At 45.1% G+C, this 19962-nt stretch overlaps 1 protein-coding gene across 4 annotated transcripts in view; it reads right to left on the minus strand.

Moving 5' to 3' along the window:
* Nucleotides 1–19962, minus strand: part of LOC139562642 (arginyl-tRNA--protein transferase 1) — a 190566-nt gene that overhangs the window by 8705 nt on the left and 161899 nt on the right. For all 4 annotated transcript variants that reach the window (XM_071380508.1, XM_071380507.1, XM_071380510.1 and 1 more), the window contains one exon: nucleotides 16483–16603. In XM_071380508.1, coding sequence (XP_071236609.1) covers nucleotides 16483–16603 — 121 coding nt within the window. The remainder of the gene's footprint in view (nucleotides 1–16482; nucleotides 16604–19962) is intronic.

The following is a 19962-nucleotide window of genomic DNA, read 5'->3' on the forward strand; positions in this document are numbered from 1 at the left end:
ACGTGAGCCAGACACATAGCAAGTCAGACACATGGAGAGAGAGAGGAGGGGGATTATCATGTGTCTGTGTGTGTCTGTGTGTAAGAATATAATGGTATGTTCTCTATTAAATCAATCCACACGGTGAGTCAAGATAAAAATGTAGGATTGTTTGATTTAATTCCATCAATTCACATGAAGTGTACCAGTTTCTTGAATTATTATTTGTATAATTATAGAATGTGTCACATGAACAATATGCATCCACTAGGAGCAGTGGTATGGTTGAGTCTCGACAGTCAACACAGCAAAACAAAAAAGCAACAGCATGGTGTCTCAATAGTCAATCTATACAATCACTCACTGTGATATAGCTTCAGACTGATAACACTCAATGAAAATAATAAAGAGCAGTGGATTGGTTTCCCAAACAATCAGCATTATAACACTCAAATACAACAGTAGCCTTCTCAAAACCACATACAGTACTCAGCAAGGTGAAACAAAGTATTTCTCACACTGACCTTCAATAACTAAATACCAGAATAATTCAATACAAGTTGGGTGAAATAATCAAATATTTAATTATATAATTATAAAATAATAATTAAAGAAACTGGTACACTTCATGTGAATTGATGGAATTAAATCAAACAATCCTAAATGTTTATCTGGACTCACCGTGTGGATTGACCTTGTGGATAATCAACCTTTGATTATCAGATAACCTGCAACTAGGTCACGAATGAAATTGTCAAAAGAAAAGTTGGGTTCAATTCAGTCGCGTTTAACTAAATAAACCAGCGACTCGAGCACTAAACTGTCTTCAATGACAATGTCTTTCCGCTCTCTTCATGGAACTCTTTTATCCCACGAGAGAGAGAATAACGTTCTTTCTTTTAGAGTCACCGAGAAACAATCACAAGTTCACTTCTCTCATATCCGTGATCTTAAGCTAGAATGAGTTCGTAATCTGCTTCTATAGTCAGAGCTAGCGATGTGCTCCAGCTCATGAATTTCCAGAATAGCGGTATTTGCGTAAACTATGCTGTCTGCTACGGTGGCTACTTGTTATTGCTGCATTTGAGCCATTTAGCAGACGTATCCAGAGGCATTTAGCCACTTATCCAGAGGCATTTAGCCACTTATCCAGAGGAATTTAGCCACTTATCCAGAGGAATTTAGCCACTTATCCAGAGCGACTTACAGTTAAGTGACTTCATCTTAAAATTGATAGCTAGGTGGTGCAACCACATATCACAGACATAGAAAGTAAACTGTTCCTCAATAATGTAGCTGTCAGTAGAGTCAGACCTAGAAGGGGGGTGGGGGGTCAAGTGCAAGTGCAGGTTGTGTTTATTTTATTTGTATTTTTGGGGGTGGGTCGAGGTGACGAGGAGGATTATTTAAGATATTGTTTGAAGAGGTAGGGCTTCAGATGTTTTTGGAAGACGGGCAGGGACTCTGCTGTCCTAGCTTCAGGGGGAAGATGGTTCCACAATTGGGGTGCCAGGACAGAGAACAGCTTGTACTTGGCTGAGTGGGAGCTGCCCTCCCTTAGGGGTGGGAGGGCCAAGAGGCCTGAGGTGGCAGATTGGAGTACTTGGATTGGGGTGTAGGGTTTGAGCATAGCTGAAGGTAGGGAGGGGCAGTCCCTCTTGCTGTTCCGTAGGTAAGCACCGTGGTCTTGTTGTGGATGCGGGCTTCAGCTAGTGGAGTGTGCGGAGGAGCGGGGTGACATGAGAGAACTTGGGAAAGTTGAAAACCAGGCATGCTGCTGCGTTCTGGACCCGACAGCGAGTTGCAGTAGGCCAGACTGGAGAGGACAAGTTCCTGGATTAGAACCTGGATTAGAACCTGTGGCACTTCCTGTGTGAGGTAGTGTCATACTCTACAGATGTTGTAGAGCATGAACCTACAGGAGAGGGTCACTGCTTTAATGTCTGCAGAGAACGACACAGTGTTGTCCAGGGTCACGCCAAGGTTCTTTGAACTCTGGGAGGGTGACACTGGAGTTGTCAACCGTGATGGAGGTCTTTGAGTAGATAGGCCTTCCCCGAGAGGAAGAGCAATTCCATCTTGTCGAGGTTTAGCTTGAAGTGGTAGGCCGACATCCAAGTTGAGATATCTGCCAGATATCTGCAGGTGCGGCCTGCCTGGTAGGATGCAATCCAAGAGTGTGCATAGCCTGAGACGCCCAGCCCTGAGAGGGTGGAGAGGAGGATCTGATGGTTCACGGTGTTAAAGGCAGCAGATAGATCTAGGAGGATGAGAACAGAGGAGAGAGAGTAAGCTTTGTCAGTGCGGAGAACCTCCGTGACACAGAGAAGAGCAGTCTCGGTTGAGTGACCCGTCTTGACGCCTGACTGGTTAGGGTCAAGAAGATCGTTCTGAGAAAGATAACGAGAAAGTTGATCAGAGACGGCACGCTCAAGTGTTTTGGAAATAAAATAAATTAAAGTCAGAGGGGACGCAGCCAGTGGTCAGGGAGGAGTTGATGAGGGAAGTGAGGAATGGGAGAAGGTCTCCAGAGATAATCTGGAGAAGAGAGGAGGGGATGGGGTTGAGCGGGCAAGTTGTCGGGTGACCAGACCTCACTAGTCGCAGCATGTCATCTGGAGTGGGGAGAAAGAAGTCAAGGCGTAGGGTAGTTCTGTGTGAGTGAGACCAGTGGACTCAATAGGCTGAGTGAATGAGTAGCGGATGTCGTCAACATTTTTTCCAAAGTGGTTGACAAAGTCATCCGCAGAGAGGGAGGAGGGAAGGGGTGGATGATTAAGGAGGGAGGAGAAGGTGGAAAATCGTTTCCTAGGGTTAGGCAGAAGCTTGAAATTTAGTGTGATAGAAAGTGGCTTTAGCAGCTGATAGAGGAAGAGAAGGCGGAGAGAAGGGAGTGAAAGGATGATAGGTCCTTTAAAAGTTTAGTTTTCCTCCATTTTCGCTCAGGTGCCCACAGCTCTGTTCTGTAGGCTCGCAATGAGTCACTCAGCCACGGAGCAGGAGTGGAAAGCCGATCTGGCCTGGAAGAAAGGAGACAGTGAGAGTCATAGGATGTGGAAAGGGAGGAGAGTAGGGTCAAAGAGGCAGAATCAGAAGACAGAAAGGAGAAGGATTTAGCAGAAGGGAGAGATTATAGGATAGAAGAGGAGAAGGGGCGAAGATTGTGACAGTGGGTGACCATCTGGATAGGGGCTGAGTGGTTAGGGTTGGGGGAAAGGGAGACCGAAAAGGAAACTATGTAGTGATCAGAGACCAGGAGGGGTGTTGCAGTGAGATTAGTAGGCGAGCAGCCTCTTGGTAAAGATGAGGTCAAGCGTATTGCCTGCCTTGTGAGTTGGAAGGGATTGGGAAAGGGTGAGGTCAAAAGCGGGAAGGAGGAGAAAGAGAATTGGAAAGAAATGAATCGAAGGCAGACGTCGGGAAGTTGAAGTCGCCAAGTACGAAGAGCGGTGAGCCATCATCAGGAAATTAGCTTATCAAGGTGTCAAGCTCATTGAGGAATTCTCCAGGGGTACCTGGTGGGCGATAGATGACAATGTTAAGCTTGAGTGGACAAGTGACAGTATGGAATTTAAATGAAAAAAATCTCCTGTGCCACCACCACGATGACCAGATGCTCTCAGACTATGAGAGAAAACATAGTCAGATGAAGAGCAGCTGGAGTAGCAGTGCTCGTCAGGGCCAAAAAGTCAAGGGACTGTAGGGTAGCATCGGCTGAAATGAACTCAGCGTTCTTGATCGCAGTTCCAAACGCTGCCAGAGACCTGGAATTCTACATGGGCTGTGCATGCAGGCTACACTAAATTAGAAGGGTTGCAGCCAAGGGTTGGGGAGCGTCTGTAAAGCCTACAGGGAGAGGTGCAAACAGGTAAAGAAAACACACACAGTTGACAAAGCAACAAAATAGCAAAATTAGTTCAACTGTAAATAACTAGGTAAGATACTCAAGTGAGAGAGTGGTGTGAAGCCCTCCTCTCTTTCCTTCCTCGAACAACTCGGCAGAACAGTCTTTGTTTCGGTGAGTCTTAGTTTTGCGACAAACCGTCACTGACACGACCGCCGATAAACAGCTGCCGCTGAGAAACCAGGGGAGACTGAAGAGCTAACACTAATTGCCTAGCAGAGGTGGCGAGCACACCTTCCTGTACTAATTGCTCTATATTCAACAGGCAGTTTATTTCTGTCTTTTCTTCCGCATCGTGTAGAATGTGGTTGTTAGTCCTGCCTCTTCTGAATAACAAGGAGGTTAATTGAACCTTAGAACATCTTTGGTCTGTTTACTGATTGACTGGGTCAGCGGAGAGACAGTGATCTTGACCAATGTCATGACTTGCCCTCTTGGGTGAGGATCATAGGTGGCAGATCAGCCCCCCTTCTCTCTCTCTCGCGCACTAGAGTTTTATGACTTAACCGGGTCGTAAATACATTTACATTTAAGTCATTTAGCAGACGCTCTTATCCAGAGCGACTTACAAATTGGTGCATTCACCTTATGATATCCAGTGGAACAACCACTTTACAATAGTGCATCTAACTCTTTTAAGGGGGGGGGGGGTTAGAAGGATTACTTTATCCTATCCTAGGTATTCCTTAAAGAGGTGGGGTTTCAGGTGTCTCCGGAAGGTGGTGATTGACTCCGCTGACCTGGCGTCGTGAGGGAGTTTGTTCCACCATTGGGGTGCCAGAGCAGCGAACAGTTTTGACTGGGCTGAGCGGGAACTGTACTTCCTCAGAGGTAGGGAGGCGAGCAGGCCAGAGGTGGATGAACGCAGTGCCCTTGTTTGGGTGTAGGGCCTGATCAGAGCCTGAAGGTACGGAGGTGCCGTTCCCCTCACAGCTCCGTAGGCAAGCACCATGGTCTTGTAGCGGATGCGAGCTTCAACTGGAAGCCAGTGGAGAGAGCGGAGGAGCGGGGTGACGTGAGAGAACTTGGGAAAGTTGAACACCAGACGGGCTGCGGCGTTCTGGATGAGTTGTAGGGGTTTAATGGCACAGGCAGGGAGCCCAGCCAACAGCGAGTTGCAGTAATCCAGACGGGAGATGACAAGTGCCTGGATTAGGACCTGCGCCGCTTCCTGCGTGAGGCAGGGTCGTACTCTGCGAATGTTGTAGAGCATGAACCTACAGGAACGGGTCACCGCCTTGATGTTAGTTGAGAACGACAGGGTGTTGTCCAGGATCACGCCAAGGTTCTCTGGGAGGAGGACACAATGGAGTTGTCAACCGTGATGGCGAGATCATGGAACGGGCAGTCCTTCCCCGGGAGGAAGAGCAGCTCCGTCTTGCCGAGGTTCAGCTTGAGGTGGTGATCCGTCATCCACACTGATATGTCTGCCAGACATGCAGAGATGCGATTCACCACCTGGTTATCAGAGGGGGGAAAGGAGAAGATTAATTGTGTGTCGTCTGCATAGCAATGATAGGAGAGACCATGTGAGGATATGACAGAGCCAAGTGACTTGGTGTATAGCGAGAATAGGAGAGGGCCTAGAACAGAGCCCTGGGGGACACCAGTGGTGAGAGCACGTGGTGCGGAGACAGATTCTCGCCACGCCACCTGGTAGGAGCGACCTGTCAGGTAGGACGCAATCCAAGCGTGGGCCGCGCCGGAGATGCCCAGCTCGGAGAGGGTGGAGAGGAGGATCTGATGGTTCACAGTATCAAAGGCAGCCGATAGGTCTAGAAGGATGAGAGCAGAGGAGAGAGAGTTAGCTTTAGCAGTGCGGAGCGCCTCCGTGACACAGAGAAGAGCAGTCTCAGTTGAATGACTAGTCTTGAAACATGACTGATTTGGATCAAGAAGGTCATTCTGAGAGAGATAGCAGGAGAGCTGGCCAAGGACGGCACGTTCAAGAGTTTTGGAGAGAAAAGAAAGAAGGGATACTGGTCTGTAGTTGTTGACATCGGAGGGATCGAGTGTAGGTTTTTTCAGAAGGGGTGCAACTCTCGCTCTCTTGAAGACGGAAGGGACGTAGCCAGCGGTCAAGGATGAGTTGATGAGCGAGGTGAGGTAAGGGAGAAGGTCTCCGGAAATGGTCTGGAGAAGAGAGGAGGGGATAGGGTCAAGCGGGCAGGTTGTTGGGCGGCCGGCCGTCACAAGACGCGAGATTTCATCTGGAGAGAGAGGGGAGAAAGAGGACAAAGCACAGGGTAGGGCAGTGTGAGCAGAACCAGCGGTGTCGTTTGACTTAGCAAACGAGGATCGGATGTCGTCGACCTTCTTTTCAAAATGGTTGACGAAGTCATCAGCAGAGAGGGAGGAGGGGGGAGGAGGGGGAGGAGGATTCAGGAGGGAGGAGAAGGTGGCAAAGAGCTTCCTAGGGTTAGAGGCAGATGCTTGGAATTTAGAGTGGTAGAAATTGGCTTTAGCAGCAGAGACAGAAGAGGAGAATGTAGAGAGGAGGGAGTGAAAGGATGCCAGGTCCGCAGGGAGGCGAGTTTTCCTCCATTTCCGCTCGGCTGCCCGGAGCCCTGTTCTGTGAGCTCGCAATGAGTCGTCGAGCCACGGAGCAGGAGGGGAGGACCGAGCCGGCCTGGAGGATAGGGGACATAATACCTTGCAGGAACTCCTCTCCCACTCTTCAGAAATGGAAGTTAAAAATCCCTTTGTTACCACAGAGAGAGACTTTGCAGTACTGTAACATCAAAAGTTTGGACATTTCTAACATAAATAATATGGTAAATGGTTCGTGGGGCTCAAAACAATTATGTCAAATAAGTTACTAATTTGTAATGGAACTAAGGACGGAAGAACATCAACTGTATCTCTGAATGTGTATATTTCCCAGTTATCAGATCTAAATCTAAATGTTGTGGCTCTTATACGATTAAAAATGAAACGATTTGTGAGAAGATGAAATGTGATTTTTAGCCTTCTAAATGAGATAATGGGTTTTCATATAGACATTTGATACAGTGCCTTGCAAAAGTATTCACCCCCCTTGGCATTTTTCCTATTTTGTTGCATTACAACCTGTAATTTAAATAGATTTTTATTTTTATTCCATGTAATGGACATACACAAAATAGTCCAAAATGGTGAAGTGAAATGTTTTTTTTTTTTTTTTTTTTTTTTTTTTACTTGTTTCAAATTCTAAAAAATAAAAAACGGAAAAGTGGTGCGTGCATATGTTTTCACCCTCTTTGCTATGAAGCCACTAAATAAGATCTGGTGCAACCAATTACCTTCAGAAGTCACATAATTAATTAAATAAAGTCCACCTGTGTGCAATCTAAGTGTCACATGATCTCAGTATATATACACCTGTTCTGAAAGCCCCCAGAGTTTGCAACACCACTAAGCAAGGGGCACCACCAAGAAAGCGGCACAATGAAGAACAAGGAGCTCTCCAAACAGGTCAGGGACAAAGTTGTGGAGAAGTACAGATCAGGGTTGGGTTATAAAAAAAGATCAGAAACTTTGAACATCCCACGGAGCACCATTAAATCCATTATAAAAAAAATGGAAAGAATATGGCACCACAACAAACCTGCCACGAAAGGGCCGCCCACCAAAACTCATGGACAATGCAAAGAGGTCATTAATCAGAGAGGCAACAAAGAGACCACATAACTCTGAAGGAGCTGCAAAGATCCACAGCGGAGATTGGAGAATCTGTTCATAAGACCACTTTAAGCCTTACACTCCACAGAGCTGGGCTTTACGAAAGAGTGGCCAGAAAATAATAAGCAAACATGTTTGTTGTTCGCCAAAAGGCGGAGACTTCCCAAACATATGGAAGAAGGTACTCTGGTCAGATGAGACTAAAATCGAGCTTTTTGGCCGTCAAGGACAAAGCTATGTCTGGCGCGAACCCAACACCTCTCATCACCCTGAGAACACCATCCCCACAGTGAAGCATGGTGGTGGCAGCATCATGTTTTGTGGATGTTTTTCATCGGCAGGGACTGGGAAACTGGTCAGAATTGAAGGAATGATGGATGGCGCTAAATACAGGGAGATTCTTCAGGGAAACCTGTTTCAGTCTTCCAGAGATTTGAGACTGGGACAGAGGTTCACCTTCCAGCAGGACAATGACCCTAAGTATACTGCTAAAGCAACACTCAAGTGGTTTAAAGGGAAACATTAAATGTCTTGGAATGGCCTAGTCAAAGCCCAGACCTCAATCCAATTGAGAATCTGTGGTATGATTTAAAGATTGCTGTACACCAGCGGAACCCTTCCAACTTGAAGGAGCTGGAGCAGTTTTGCCTTGAAGAATGGGCAAAAATCCCAGTGGCTGGATGTGCCAAGCTTATAGAGACATACCCCAAGAGACTTGCAGCTGTAATTGCTGAAAAAGGTCTCTACAAAGTATTGACTCAAGTCCTGTTTTTTTGTCTTATTCGTTGTTTGTTTCACAATAAAAAAAAATGTGCATCTTCAAAGTGGTAGGCATGTTGTGTAAATCAAATGATACACCCCCCCCCAAAAAATATATTTTAATTCCAGGTTGTAAGGCAACAAAATAGGAAAAATGCCAAGAGGGGTGAATACTTTCGCAAGCCACTGTAAGTCAGTAACCATGCCCATGTGAGCACAGACATTTTGGCAAAAGGAGGGAATGCACTTTTCCCGAGTGTTTAAAAGGACTCGCTGAAGAATTTACATTAGACCAAGTAGGCGGACGATAAGCAGGACGTCACGAATGGTTAGACAATAGAGACCAGAAAAACGTGGAGCGGTGGCTGCACGTTGAAATGGTAGGAATTTAAATCTCTAGAGATAAGACAGCGTGAAGCGGTGGCTACACGGCTGAGCAATGGTTTAAAACTAAAGACCAGTGTGACTGACAGCATGAGCTGAAAGATACGAAATGGTTAGAAACTCAAACTCTCTCTCAAAGAAGACTACACAGGAACATCAGTCTGCAGCTGTTTAAGTACTTTAGTCTAGTAAACTCGACCGAGAACCACTGGGTAGTATTTTGAAGAATCCATTCTAAAGAACACTTCCAGAATGAAGATTCACTCTAACAGACACTCCGAGATCAAGAAGCTATGACTACAAAGGACAAGGTGACCTCTGGTGGACAAAGCAGAGAATTACACAATCAGAGACTTTGTCAAATTACTCCCAGTAGATGGATCGAGTGATTTCACCAGAGGGAGACGACAAAGACATACAAGCATAAATATGTACATTGCATTTCTAAATCCGAATGAGTGGTTGATAGGGTGCTATATATCCATATTTACGTTGAGCGTATTATTCAACTGTATGTACGATAGTTGAATTCCTTGGTCCCTTTCCTTCTCCCGCCCCCACCCCACACCCCCCTTTTCATTGTGTAACAAGCAGTCATATCGGGTTAGTCCACTAGGGACTTTTCATTGCATCATGTTAGTAACCAATGTATAATCTATCCTGTGTGTGTGTTTATGTAATTCTGTGTGATTATTTAGTTAGTAAATAAATAAGCCAATTTGTGTATTGCTGATTCATCATGGAGACTACGGTTTGTGCAGATTTATAGGATATTACGACGTTCGGAATGAGACTGAAATAGGAGCAAATGATTGATGGATGACAGATAGTATATCAAGATATTCTGATATTTTTGAGTTCATTTGGGAAACAGTGACTCGTTAAATAAACTTCTCCAATGGTGCCCCAGATTACTACTTAACTAATTGTTATATGATTCATTTAATCATCGTAATAATTAAACATAGTTCATTGATTTGATCAAATAATCGTTATCGCATTAATCACGACACCAATCAACTATCCCTTACATGAGTGTAGTTCTGTGCGTGTGCGTGTAAATGTGTGTATGTGTTATTCCAGAGGGAATCTGTTATTATGGGTGCTGTCAGACTAGGACTTGTAAAGATGGAAGAGAATAGAAGGCCACAGTCTCTCCTAGCGACTTGGCACCATATCGCCTGGCTTTACTACCCAAACACACACTTTCAATAAACAGCACCAGTTAAAGCACAGCAAGACCACATACACTTGGCTGGGTGGGGAGAGAGAGAAGTGTGTGCGTGTATTTGTGTGAAGGTAGAGAGGAGTGTGTTGGCGCCTGGCTGCAGCATAAGCGTTTACCCTGTGGAGAGGGCAATTCTCCTATGTCTATGTCCATCAAACAGAGATTGTGACAAAGTGTATATGTGTGTGTGCATGCGCGTGAATGAGCCCGTGTTTAAAACGTGCCTGAGGTCAGAGAGAGGCCTAGGCTTTCAGCGGGAGGCATGTAACCCGTGTGCGCCCTAGTTTTCGACACGTCAGCATAAATGTGTAGATTAGCACACCACACACACCTCATTAAGACAGGGCCTGCAGCCTCCTCATCCTGACAACCAGAGACCGCCCCCAGCAGCTATCCTCTAACCCCCAAGGTGAGGCCAGGGCTCCTAAATAGTCCACTGGACTGCTCTACAAGGGAGGACATATAGCTACTGTGTACTAAATACAAAAACATTTTAAGTGACATGTTTTGTGTTGGCAATAGACAAAAAAAGACAGGAAATTCAAATGAGCAGCCCTACCCTAAATTTGATATATGCATGAAGTTTTAGAGCAAACTCAGCTTATTACCTGCTACTGGTTTTAATTATATCAACACCTTTCTTGAGTATTCAAATGGGAGTTCAAGGTCATAATGAATCTGTCTCTGTGATTCGAGTGTCACAGTTGACAAATTTGCAAATTATTTATCCTATTTATATGAAAGAACTGCTTAACGGATTGGGGTGACGTTTGGCGAACATTTCATCGCCACTATAATGAAGGGGTTAATGGTAATGTGAAACAAGTCATGTCTGTCTATAAGAGTTATGCTGTAGGCTACTAAAAATGTCAAGAGATAGTTACATACTGACGTTACATACTGTCATACAGCTATGACAATGTTTGTATTGGTAGTAGTAGGAGTTGGGGTTATGCCGGTTCATTGTTTAGCTAGCTACATATCTAAACAAAAGACTACACTTCGGCCAGATTATTACATGATCCATCAAATTAGCAGGTGTGTCTGGGGGTGATTACGGCCATCGATTGTATTTCATGAACATGTGTACATGTCTAGACAATAGGGACCCAGACAGTGAGGGATGGTTATAGCATTTCCTTCACATGACCCATCAATTTAGACAAGTGTGTCTGGGTAAGTGTCATCTAATAACAATAAAATATAAAACATTTTTATCTGGACACTTTGTTTTTGATATTGCTCCTATGCAAGTACTATCACTGTACCGTTTACACCTGTATACTGTGCATGTGACGAATAAAGATAGATTTGATTTGATAAAGCATGTGTTTACCACATGGCCTTACATGTGATTCCTTAAAGAGATGGGTGGGACTAAGGCTTAAGAGGCTGTGAACCATGCTGAATGGGTGTGGACAAATAAGAGCTCTCCAGTAGGTGTACCAAAACATTCAAGGGCCGTTTTCTCAAAAGAGGGGTTACAAGTTTATCAATTTTAAAAGCAAAATTACTTTCACAATGTTCCTCAACTGCAGTATATGATATACCATTTTCTAGTTCTGAGACTGTGTTTTTTTACGTTGGATAAAAGTAATTTCAAATGTTGCTACATAATACCAAATCGAGGCAGTCGGTCACGTTTGTTCAGTGTAATTCGGTGCAAGGGTCTTCAAATATTTTCTTGCCCAGGGACCCCCTCCCAAGCAAATTGGCGACCCCCATTATCAATCTGCTCTAGATTGGCTCAGTCACTGGTCCGCAAGTCGGTCGGTGTGGATTGCGAATGGCTCCAGAAACTTCAAGGTATTCTAGCTTGGCCCAGTCAAGCACCGTGATCGCCCCCGGGTTTCTTCCCTGTTAGCTAGTGATGGTGTTGAACAAGCTATAATAACCTTGGTATCTTGTGCAAATTCTTTCGGTGTACATACGTATAGATAGCACTGTAACAGTAAACAAAATGCAATTTGGGTTGTTAATTGGATTTGTCCTGACGTTCTTCTGTACTTTATATATATATATATTTTTTTACATTTTAATTATTTGTGTACTTGTTTGACATTTTACTGCTTTGTAAGGAGCTAGTAACAAGCATTTCGCTGCACCCGCTATACCACCTGCTAAACTGTGTACGCGACCAATAAACTATTATTTACCAAGAAATTATTTGATATTGAGATAAAAAGTTGTTTGTTTTTAAGGTCAGCAAAAATGAATGGTAACACTTCATTTGGATAGTTACTGATAGTCCATTGGTAGATGCTCTACAGACTATCTACTAACCCTACAACTTGCTTATCAACAGATAGATGGACTACAGATGGTCATACTACAGATCGACCACCCAAAACAAAGACTACCCAAAATAAAAGTCAAGTCAAGAAAGCTTACCAGCAGCAGTAAGCAAGTTGCACTTGCTGCACTGGTAACGTCTTTTTCAAATCCTATATATACTCCTATATATACTCCAGTGAGTGTAATTGGCTCCATTTAGTGTAATATTCTCAATATTGTTTTATTTAACTAGGCAAGTCAGTTAAAAACAAATTAGAATTTACAATAACGGCCTACCAAACCGTAACCCGGACGACGCTGGGCCAATTGAGTATTGAGAATGACATAAATATTAATTTCCAAAGTTTGCTGCTTCAGGGTCTTTAGAAATGTTGTCAGATGTTACTAAGGAATACTGAAGTATAATTGCAAGCCTTTCATAAGTGTCAAAGCCTTTCATAAGACCCTTCTTTTTCAAGACCTCTGCAATCCGCCCTGGCATGCTGTCAAATAACTTCTGTGCCACATCCTGACTGATGGCAGCCCATTCTTGCATAATCAATGCTTGGAGTTGTTCAGAATTTGTGAGTTTTTGTTTGTCCACACGCCTCTTGAGGATTGACCACAAGCTCTCAAGCTCTCTAAGGTCTGGGGAATGTCCTGGCCATGGACCCAAAATATCGATGTTTTGTTCCCCGAGCCTTATGGCAAGGTGCTCCATCATGCTGGAAAAGGCATTGTTCGTCACCAAACTGTTCCTGGACCTTAGAATTTGCTATCGGAGGATGTGTTGGTACCATTCTTTATTCATGGCTGTGTTCTTAGGCAAAATTGTGAGTGAGCCCACTCCCTTGGCTGAGAAGCAACCCCACACATGAATGGTCTCAGGATGCTTTACTGTTGGCATGACACAGGACTGATGGTAGCGCTCACCTTTTCTTCTCCGGACAAGCTTATTTTCAGATGACCCAAACAATCGGAAAGGGGATTCATCAGAGAAAATGACTTTACCCCAGTCCTCAGCAGTCCAATCCCTGTACGTTTTGCAGAATATCAGTCTGTCCCTGATGTTTTTCCTGGAGAGAAGTGGCTTCTTTGCTGCCCTTCTTGACACCAGGCGATCCTCCAAAAGTCTTTGCCTCACTGTGCGTGCAGATGCACTCACACCTGCCTGCTGCCATTCCTGAGCAAGCTCTGTACTGGGGGTGCCCCGATCCCGCAGCTGAATCAACTTTAGGAGACGGTCCCGGCGCTTGCTGGACTTTCTTGGGCGCCCTGAAGCCTTCTTCACAACAATTGAACCGCTCTCCTTGAAGTTCTTGATGATCCGATAAATGGTTGATTTAGATGCAATCTTACTGGCAGCAATATTCTTGCCTGTGAAGCCCTTTTTGTGCAAAGCAATGATGACGCACGTGTTTCCTTGCAGGTAACCATGGTTGACAGAGGAAGAACAATGATTCCAAGCACCACCCTCCTTTTGCAGCCTCCAGTCTGTTATTAGAACTCAATCAGCATGACAGAGTGACCTCCAGCCTTGTCCTCGTCAACACTCACACCTGTGTTAACGAGAGAATCACTGGCATGATGTCAGCTGGTCCTTTTGCGGCAGGGCTGAAATGCAGTGGAAATGTTTTTGGGGGATTCAGTTAATTTGCATGGCAAAGAGGGACTTTTCAATTAATTGCAATTCATCTGATCACTCTTCATAACATTCTGGAGTATATGCAAATTGCAATCATACAAACTGAGGCAGCAGATTTTGTGAAAATTAATATTAGTGTCATTCTCCAAACTTTTGGCCACGAATGTAGATGTCCTAACCGACTTGCCAAAACCACAGTTTGTCAACCTCTCTGGGATATTCGGGACGCTAGCGTCCCGCCTCAACAACAGCCAGTGAAATTGCAGGGCGCCAAATTCAAAACAGAAATCCCATAATTAAAGTTCCTCAAACATACAAGTATTTTACACCATTTTAAAGATACACTTGTTGTAAATCCAGCCACAGTGTCCAATTTCAAAAAGGCTTTACGACGAAAGCACACCAAACGATTATGTTAGGTCAGCACCTAGTCACAGAAAAACACAGCCATTTTTCCAGCCAAAGAGAGTCACAAAAAGCAGAAAGAGATAAAATGAATCACTAACCTTTGATGGTCTTCATCAGATGACACTCATAGGACTTCGTGTTACACAATACATGTATGTTCTGCTCGATTAAGTTCATATTTATATCCCAAAATCTTAGTTTACATTGGTGCGTTATGTTCAGTAATGTTTTGCCTCCAAAACATCCAGTGATTTTGCAGAGAGCCACATCAATTTACAGAAATACTCATCGTAAACATTGCTAAAAGATACAAACATCTCCTTAATGCAACCGCTGTGTCAGATTTTAAAAAACTTTTCGTAAAAAGCACACCATGCAATAACCTGAGTACGGCGCTCAGACACAAAAACAAGCCATACAGATACCCGCCATGTTGTTGAGTCCACAGAAGTCAGAAATAGCATTATAAATATTCACTTACCTTTGATGATCTTCATCAGAATGCACTCCCAGGAATCCCAGTTCCACAATAAAAGTTTGTTTTGTTCGATAAAGTCCATAATTGATGTCCAAATACCTCCTTTTTGTTTGCGCGTTTAGTACACAAATCCAAACTCAGGAGGCGCGGGCAAGTCCAGGCGAAAGTTCAGACGAAAAATCATATTACAGTTCGTAGAAACATGTCAAACGAAGTATAGAATCAATCTTTAGGATGTTTTTATCATAAATCTTCAATAATGTTTCAACCGGAGAATTCCTTTGTCTTTAGAAACGAAAAGGAACGCAGCTAACTCACGGGAGCGGCAATTACCAGTTAACGGAAACCCTGGCACACAGTCACACAACTCCCTGGAAAACAGTGGCAAATGTAACAAAGTAGCTAAATAAAAATGAATGAATGAGGCAGTTGCGCACACACACCAAACACCTGAAAGTACGCACACATCTGCCTGCCAAGACCAACGTGACCGCTTGCGCCACACTATTAGTGTGTTAGACACTGGAAACAGCCAAAGCAACTGTCTGTGTTTGTGTGTGTGAAAATGCAGCGATTCTCTTTCTCTCCGCTTGCAGGCTGCCATACACACTGGAGACAAATACTTCAACTCTTCTGAATGGTTTCTAGAGGATTTTCTCTCCATCTCAAGATCTGGTCGTTGTACATATTAGCCTGTTGTTTACGTAGCCAGATCAGTGAGTAGAGGTGGGGCTCGCCTAAACGGAGCCAGGCTCATCTTGGAAGAGCTAAATAGCTTAGAGGATTACTATAGACCCGGCAGTGGGGGTAGAAGTGTGGGGTGAGGTAGAAACAGTTTAAAGGAGTGTGTGTGCTGATATAGAACTCTAACAACAGAGAACTGAACAGTCAGCAGAGCGGGACATAGATAGAACAGGGAGAGGGAGGGGAGTGTGTGTGTGTGTGTATCATTATGTGTGAGTAAGAGCGAGAGAGTACTTTCAAGTACCCCACTCAGCAGTTATCCGCAACGAAACCTCTTTCTCTCCCTCTCCTCCTTGTCCTCCTCTCCACTCTCTCCCTCCCGGCTGTGGCGTCTGCTGGTCGGCCCAGCTATTATCACTGATATCATTATTCTGGTAATAATAACAGCATCTGCATCACAAATGGCACCCTTTTCCCTACATAGTGCACTACTTCTGACCAGGGCCCAGTAGGGCATTATGTAGGGTAAAGGGTGCCATTTGGGATGCACCCTGAGTCTTCCATAATGACAGTGTCTGACCACAGTGGAGCCAGCACACAAACTGACCTGGGTTCAGGGAAAGCTCAGTGTCTGGAGCTAAGCCAGAGGTTTCAACATACTGCACGATCAGACTCGGATTAGTTTGGTTCGGGCTCACACACACACAGGTTCATCTGAGCACACACGCATCCATAACAGCTTGTGAATACAATCGAAACGTTATTGTCAATGTCAATTGGAAATTAGTTTTTTTTTGTGCTTCATGTTATTCCCCAAACCGAACCAGTTGTAGCGGTTACGTGCCTCGCACACAGGCACAACGGCAGTAAATGGTAGTTGAGATTTTGATGACAGAAACCCTCCGGTTGCCGTCTCACTGCAGCCACATTTCCCCCGAGGATTGGAAGCAGCAACCCCCCTACTGGCCCAATTCTGTAACCTTGAGGCTACTGCCAACCACAAGAATGACTGATATAGGTCAGTGTGCCGTAGGATAGCGTTCATAGTGTACTGTAGGTTGCTGTGTTGTTTTCAGTACCTGCGTCGGGGTCCTGGTTGAAGCGTGCGTAGTGGGTCTGCTCCAGGCTGGGGATGCAGCGTTCTATGGGCACAAAGACATATGTCTCTGGGCACAGGAGGTCTGAAGGCTGGTACTGCCCCTAGAGAGAGGCGACAGAGAAAGTGGTTGTTACTTTACCATACATAACATTGCAGCAAAATTTTGGGGGTGGTCCCGACCGGGACTCAAACCCTGGTCCAGAAAATGTTAGCCTTAGCCGTTACGCCAAAAGATACAAACAAACATAATATTGCGGCAAATTTGGGGGGGTTGTCCCAACCGGGACTGGAACCAGGGTGCAGCAAATATCTACCCAACACCTTACTACAAGAGATCTGAACATCTTGATGAGGTTGCCACAATATTTCGAGTGTTAGACATACTTATAAACTGAGCTAGACAGAGATCATGGGGAAAGACAGATGTAGAGGAAAAGGCTGAAGAGAAAGAAAATCGGGAACAGGGGGAAAGAGGAGAGTGCAGCAGAACCTTGGCCCTTTGGCCTGTTATCAAAGGCCTTGAATTGATCACATGTCCCCAAACAAACACACAGATTACACTGTAAACAAGAAGGCGCCTCCAACAGGCATGCTGCACTGTCTCACAAACAGTCACATTATACACACACATGCTCCAACCAAACACACACGTATATTGATAAACACAACCAAGAGATTATGCAATAAAAAAGCAAGCGCCTCCACGAGGCCTTCTGCCACATCTCAAAACACGGACGCGCACACACGCGCGCACGTTCTCTCACACACACGTGCACGTTCTCTCTCTCTCTCTCACACACACACACGTTCTCTCACACACACACACACGTTCTCTCACACACACGTTCTCTCACACACACACGTTCTCTCACACACACGTTCTCTCTCACACACACACGTTCTCTCTCACACACACACACACACACACGTTCTCTCACACACACACACACACACACACACACACACACACACACACACACACACGTTCTCTCACACACACACACACACGTTCTCTCACACAGACACACTTTCTCTCACACAGACACACTTTCTCTCACACACACACGCGCGTTCTCTCTCGCGCCCGCGCGTTCACACACACGCTCACACACACGCACGTACGTTCACACACGCACGTACGTTCACACACGCACGTTCACACGCACGTTCACACACACACGTACGTTCACACACGTTCACACACACGTACGTTCACACGCACGTTCACACACACACACACACACGCACGTTCACACACACGCACGTGCACACACACACACACGCACGTTCACACACACGCACGTTCACACACACACGTTCACACACACACGTTCACCCACACACACACGTTCACACACACACACACGTTCACACACACACGTTCACACACACACGTTCACACACACACGTTCACACACACACGTTCACACACACACGTTCACACACACACGTTCACACACACACACGTTCACACACACACACACACACACACACCCACGTTCACACACGTACATACACACACACACACACGCACTCATACACACACGTACGTTCACACACACACACACACACACACACACACACACACACACACACACACACACACACGTTCACACACACACGTTCACACACACACGTTCACACACACACGTTCACACACACACGTTCACACACACGTTCACACACACGTTCACACACAGTGAGGTCACAGCCTCCATTTGTTGCCTAATAAATATAACCCTGGACACGTAACCCACGATGGGGACAAACAGGGTCACCAGGGCCAGCTGAAGGGGATGTGTTAGTGAGTTAACTTATCCTGGTGCCAACAGATGAATAGAGTGGTAGTGGCGTTGCAGTGGACACGCTACACACCCACTGACATTCTCTGACTGCCAACAGTCACAGACATTGTTACACTTCACCACAACTACTCTATGGGTTCCCTCATCATCGCTCAGCAAAAGCACACCAAAAGCACACATTCACATGTTTCTCTCACATGCACACACACACACACCTTCATCCCAACACTGGACCTCTTGAAAACATCCGTGGGCACGGATGAGTGAAGGGACATGAGGAGAGAGGGATGGGATGGAGTGAGGCGTACATGGAGTGAGTAAGCCACAGTTACACTCTGGTAGCACCAGAATACTTTCTAATCAGAGAGAGAGTGAACCAACGTGTAAGGACAGGCCTCTCTCTGTACTCTCCTATACCATGACAAGAAACAGGCACAGGACGACATGGAATTTTATGCAGGGCAATATAAAAAGTCCATGTCTATGTCCCAAATGACACCATATGTTTCCTATATAGTGGACTATATAGGGAATAGGGTGCCATTTGGAAAGCAGACCATACTAGACCATACTACGTCTGTGCCTTTAAAGATTTGTGTGATGAAAAAAAGTGAAGATGTAGAGAGGGCCTATATAACCACAAATAAGAGACAGGAGGCTCATAGCCCAGTCAGAGAACTCAGCACTTATCCAAAAAGGAAAAAGGGAGCAGGAGAAAAGGAGGAATAGAACACCAAAATATGAGAGGACACAGGTATTAGTGGTCTGGAGCGAGAGAGCTGGGAGAAGAGAGAAAGAGTAGAAGAGAGGTAGTAAAAGCAGTGGCAGGCAAACAGTGGCTATGAGCGAGAGAGAGAGAGGAGTCTGGCAACTATCTGTGAGTCTGTTCCCTTTCCTTATTGGACTGGAGTGTTGGCCTGAGCTCACCACCACAAGGTGTTTCTCTTCTCTTTCCTCACTCCCTCTTATCTAACCCTCACTCTTTTTCACTGTCACTCTTTCCCTCCATCCTCAGTGTCCTCTCTCTCCTCTCCAGCTTTTCTAGGTTGGCTTTAAGGCTCTCCCTTCTCAGTTCCACAATTACTTCTACAGAGTTTACCTGGCCAGCAGATATGCTAGGGATGCATTGGTGTGACCATTATTTGCCTCATGCAGTGTGACATCTCATTCGCATTGAGTTGATCAGGCTGATGATTGTGGCCTGTGGAATGTTGTCCCACTCTTCAATGCCTGTGTGAAGTTGCTGGATATTGGCGGGACCTGGAACACGCTGTCGTACACGTCGACTCAAAGCATCCCAAACATGCTCAATGGGTGACATGTCTGGTGAGTGTGCAGGCCATGGAAGAACTGGGACATTTTCAGCTTCTAGGAATTATGTACAGATCCTTGCGACATAGAGCTGTGCATTATCATGCTGAAACATAAGGTGATGGCGGGCGGATTAATGGCACGAAAATGAAGTCGGTTACGACGCCAAAAAAATCAAAAATGAACGTAGGCCTATTTAATGCAACCGCTGTGTCAGATTTACTTATTATACTTATTTTCCACCATCATTTGCAAATAAATTTATTAAAAATCCTACAATGTGATTTTCTGGATTTTTTTCTCTCATTTTGTCTGTCATAGTTGAAGTGTACCTATGATGAAAA

This window comes from Salvelinus alpinus, chromosome 32 (assembly GCF_045679555.1).
Source record: "Salvelinus alpinus chromosome 32, SLU_Salpinus.1, whole genome shotgun sequence".
Lineage (NCBI taxonomy): Eukaryota > Metazoa > Chordata > Actinopteri > Salmoniformes > Salmonidae > Salvelinus > Salvelinus alpinus.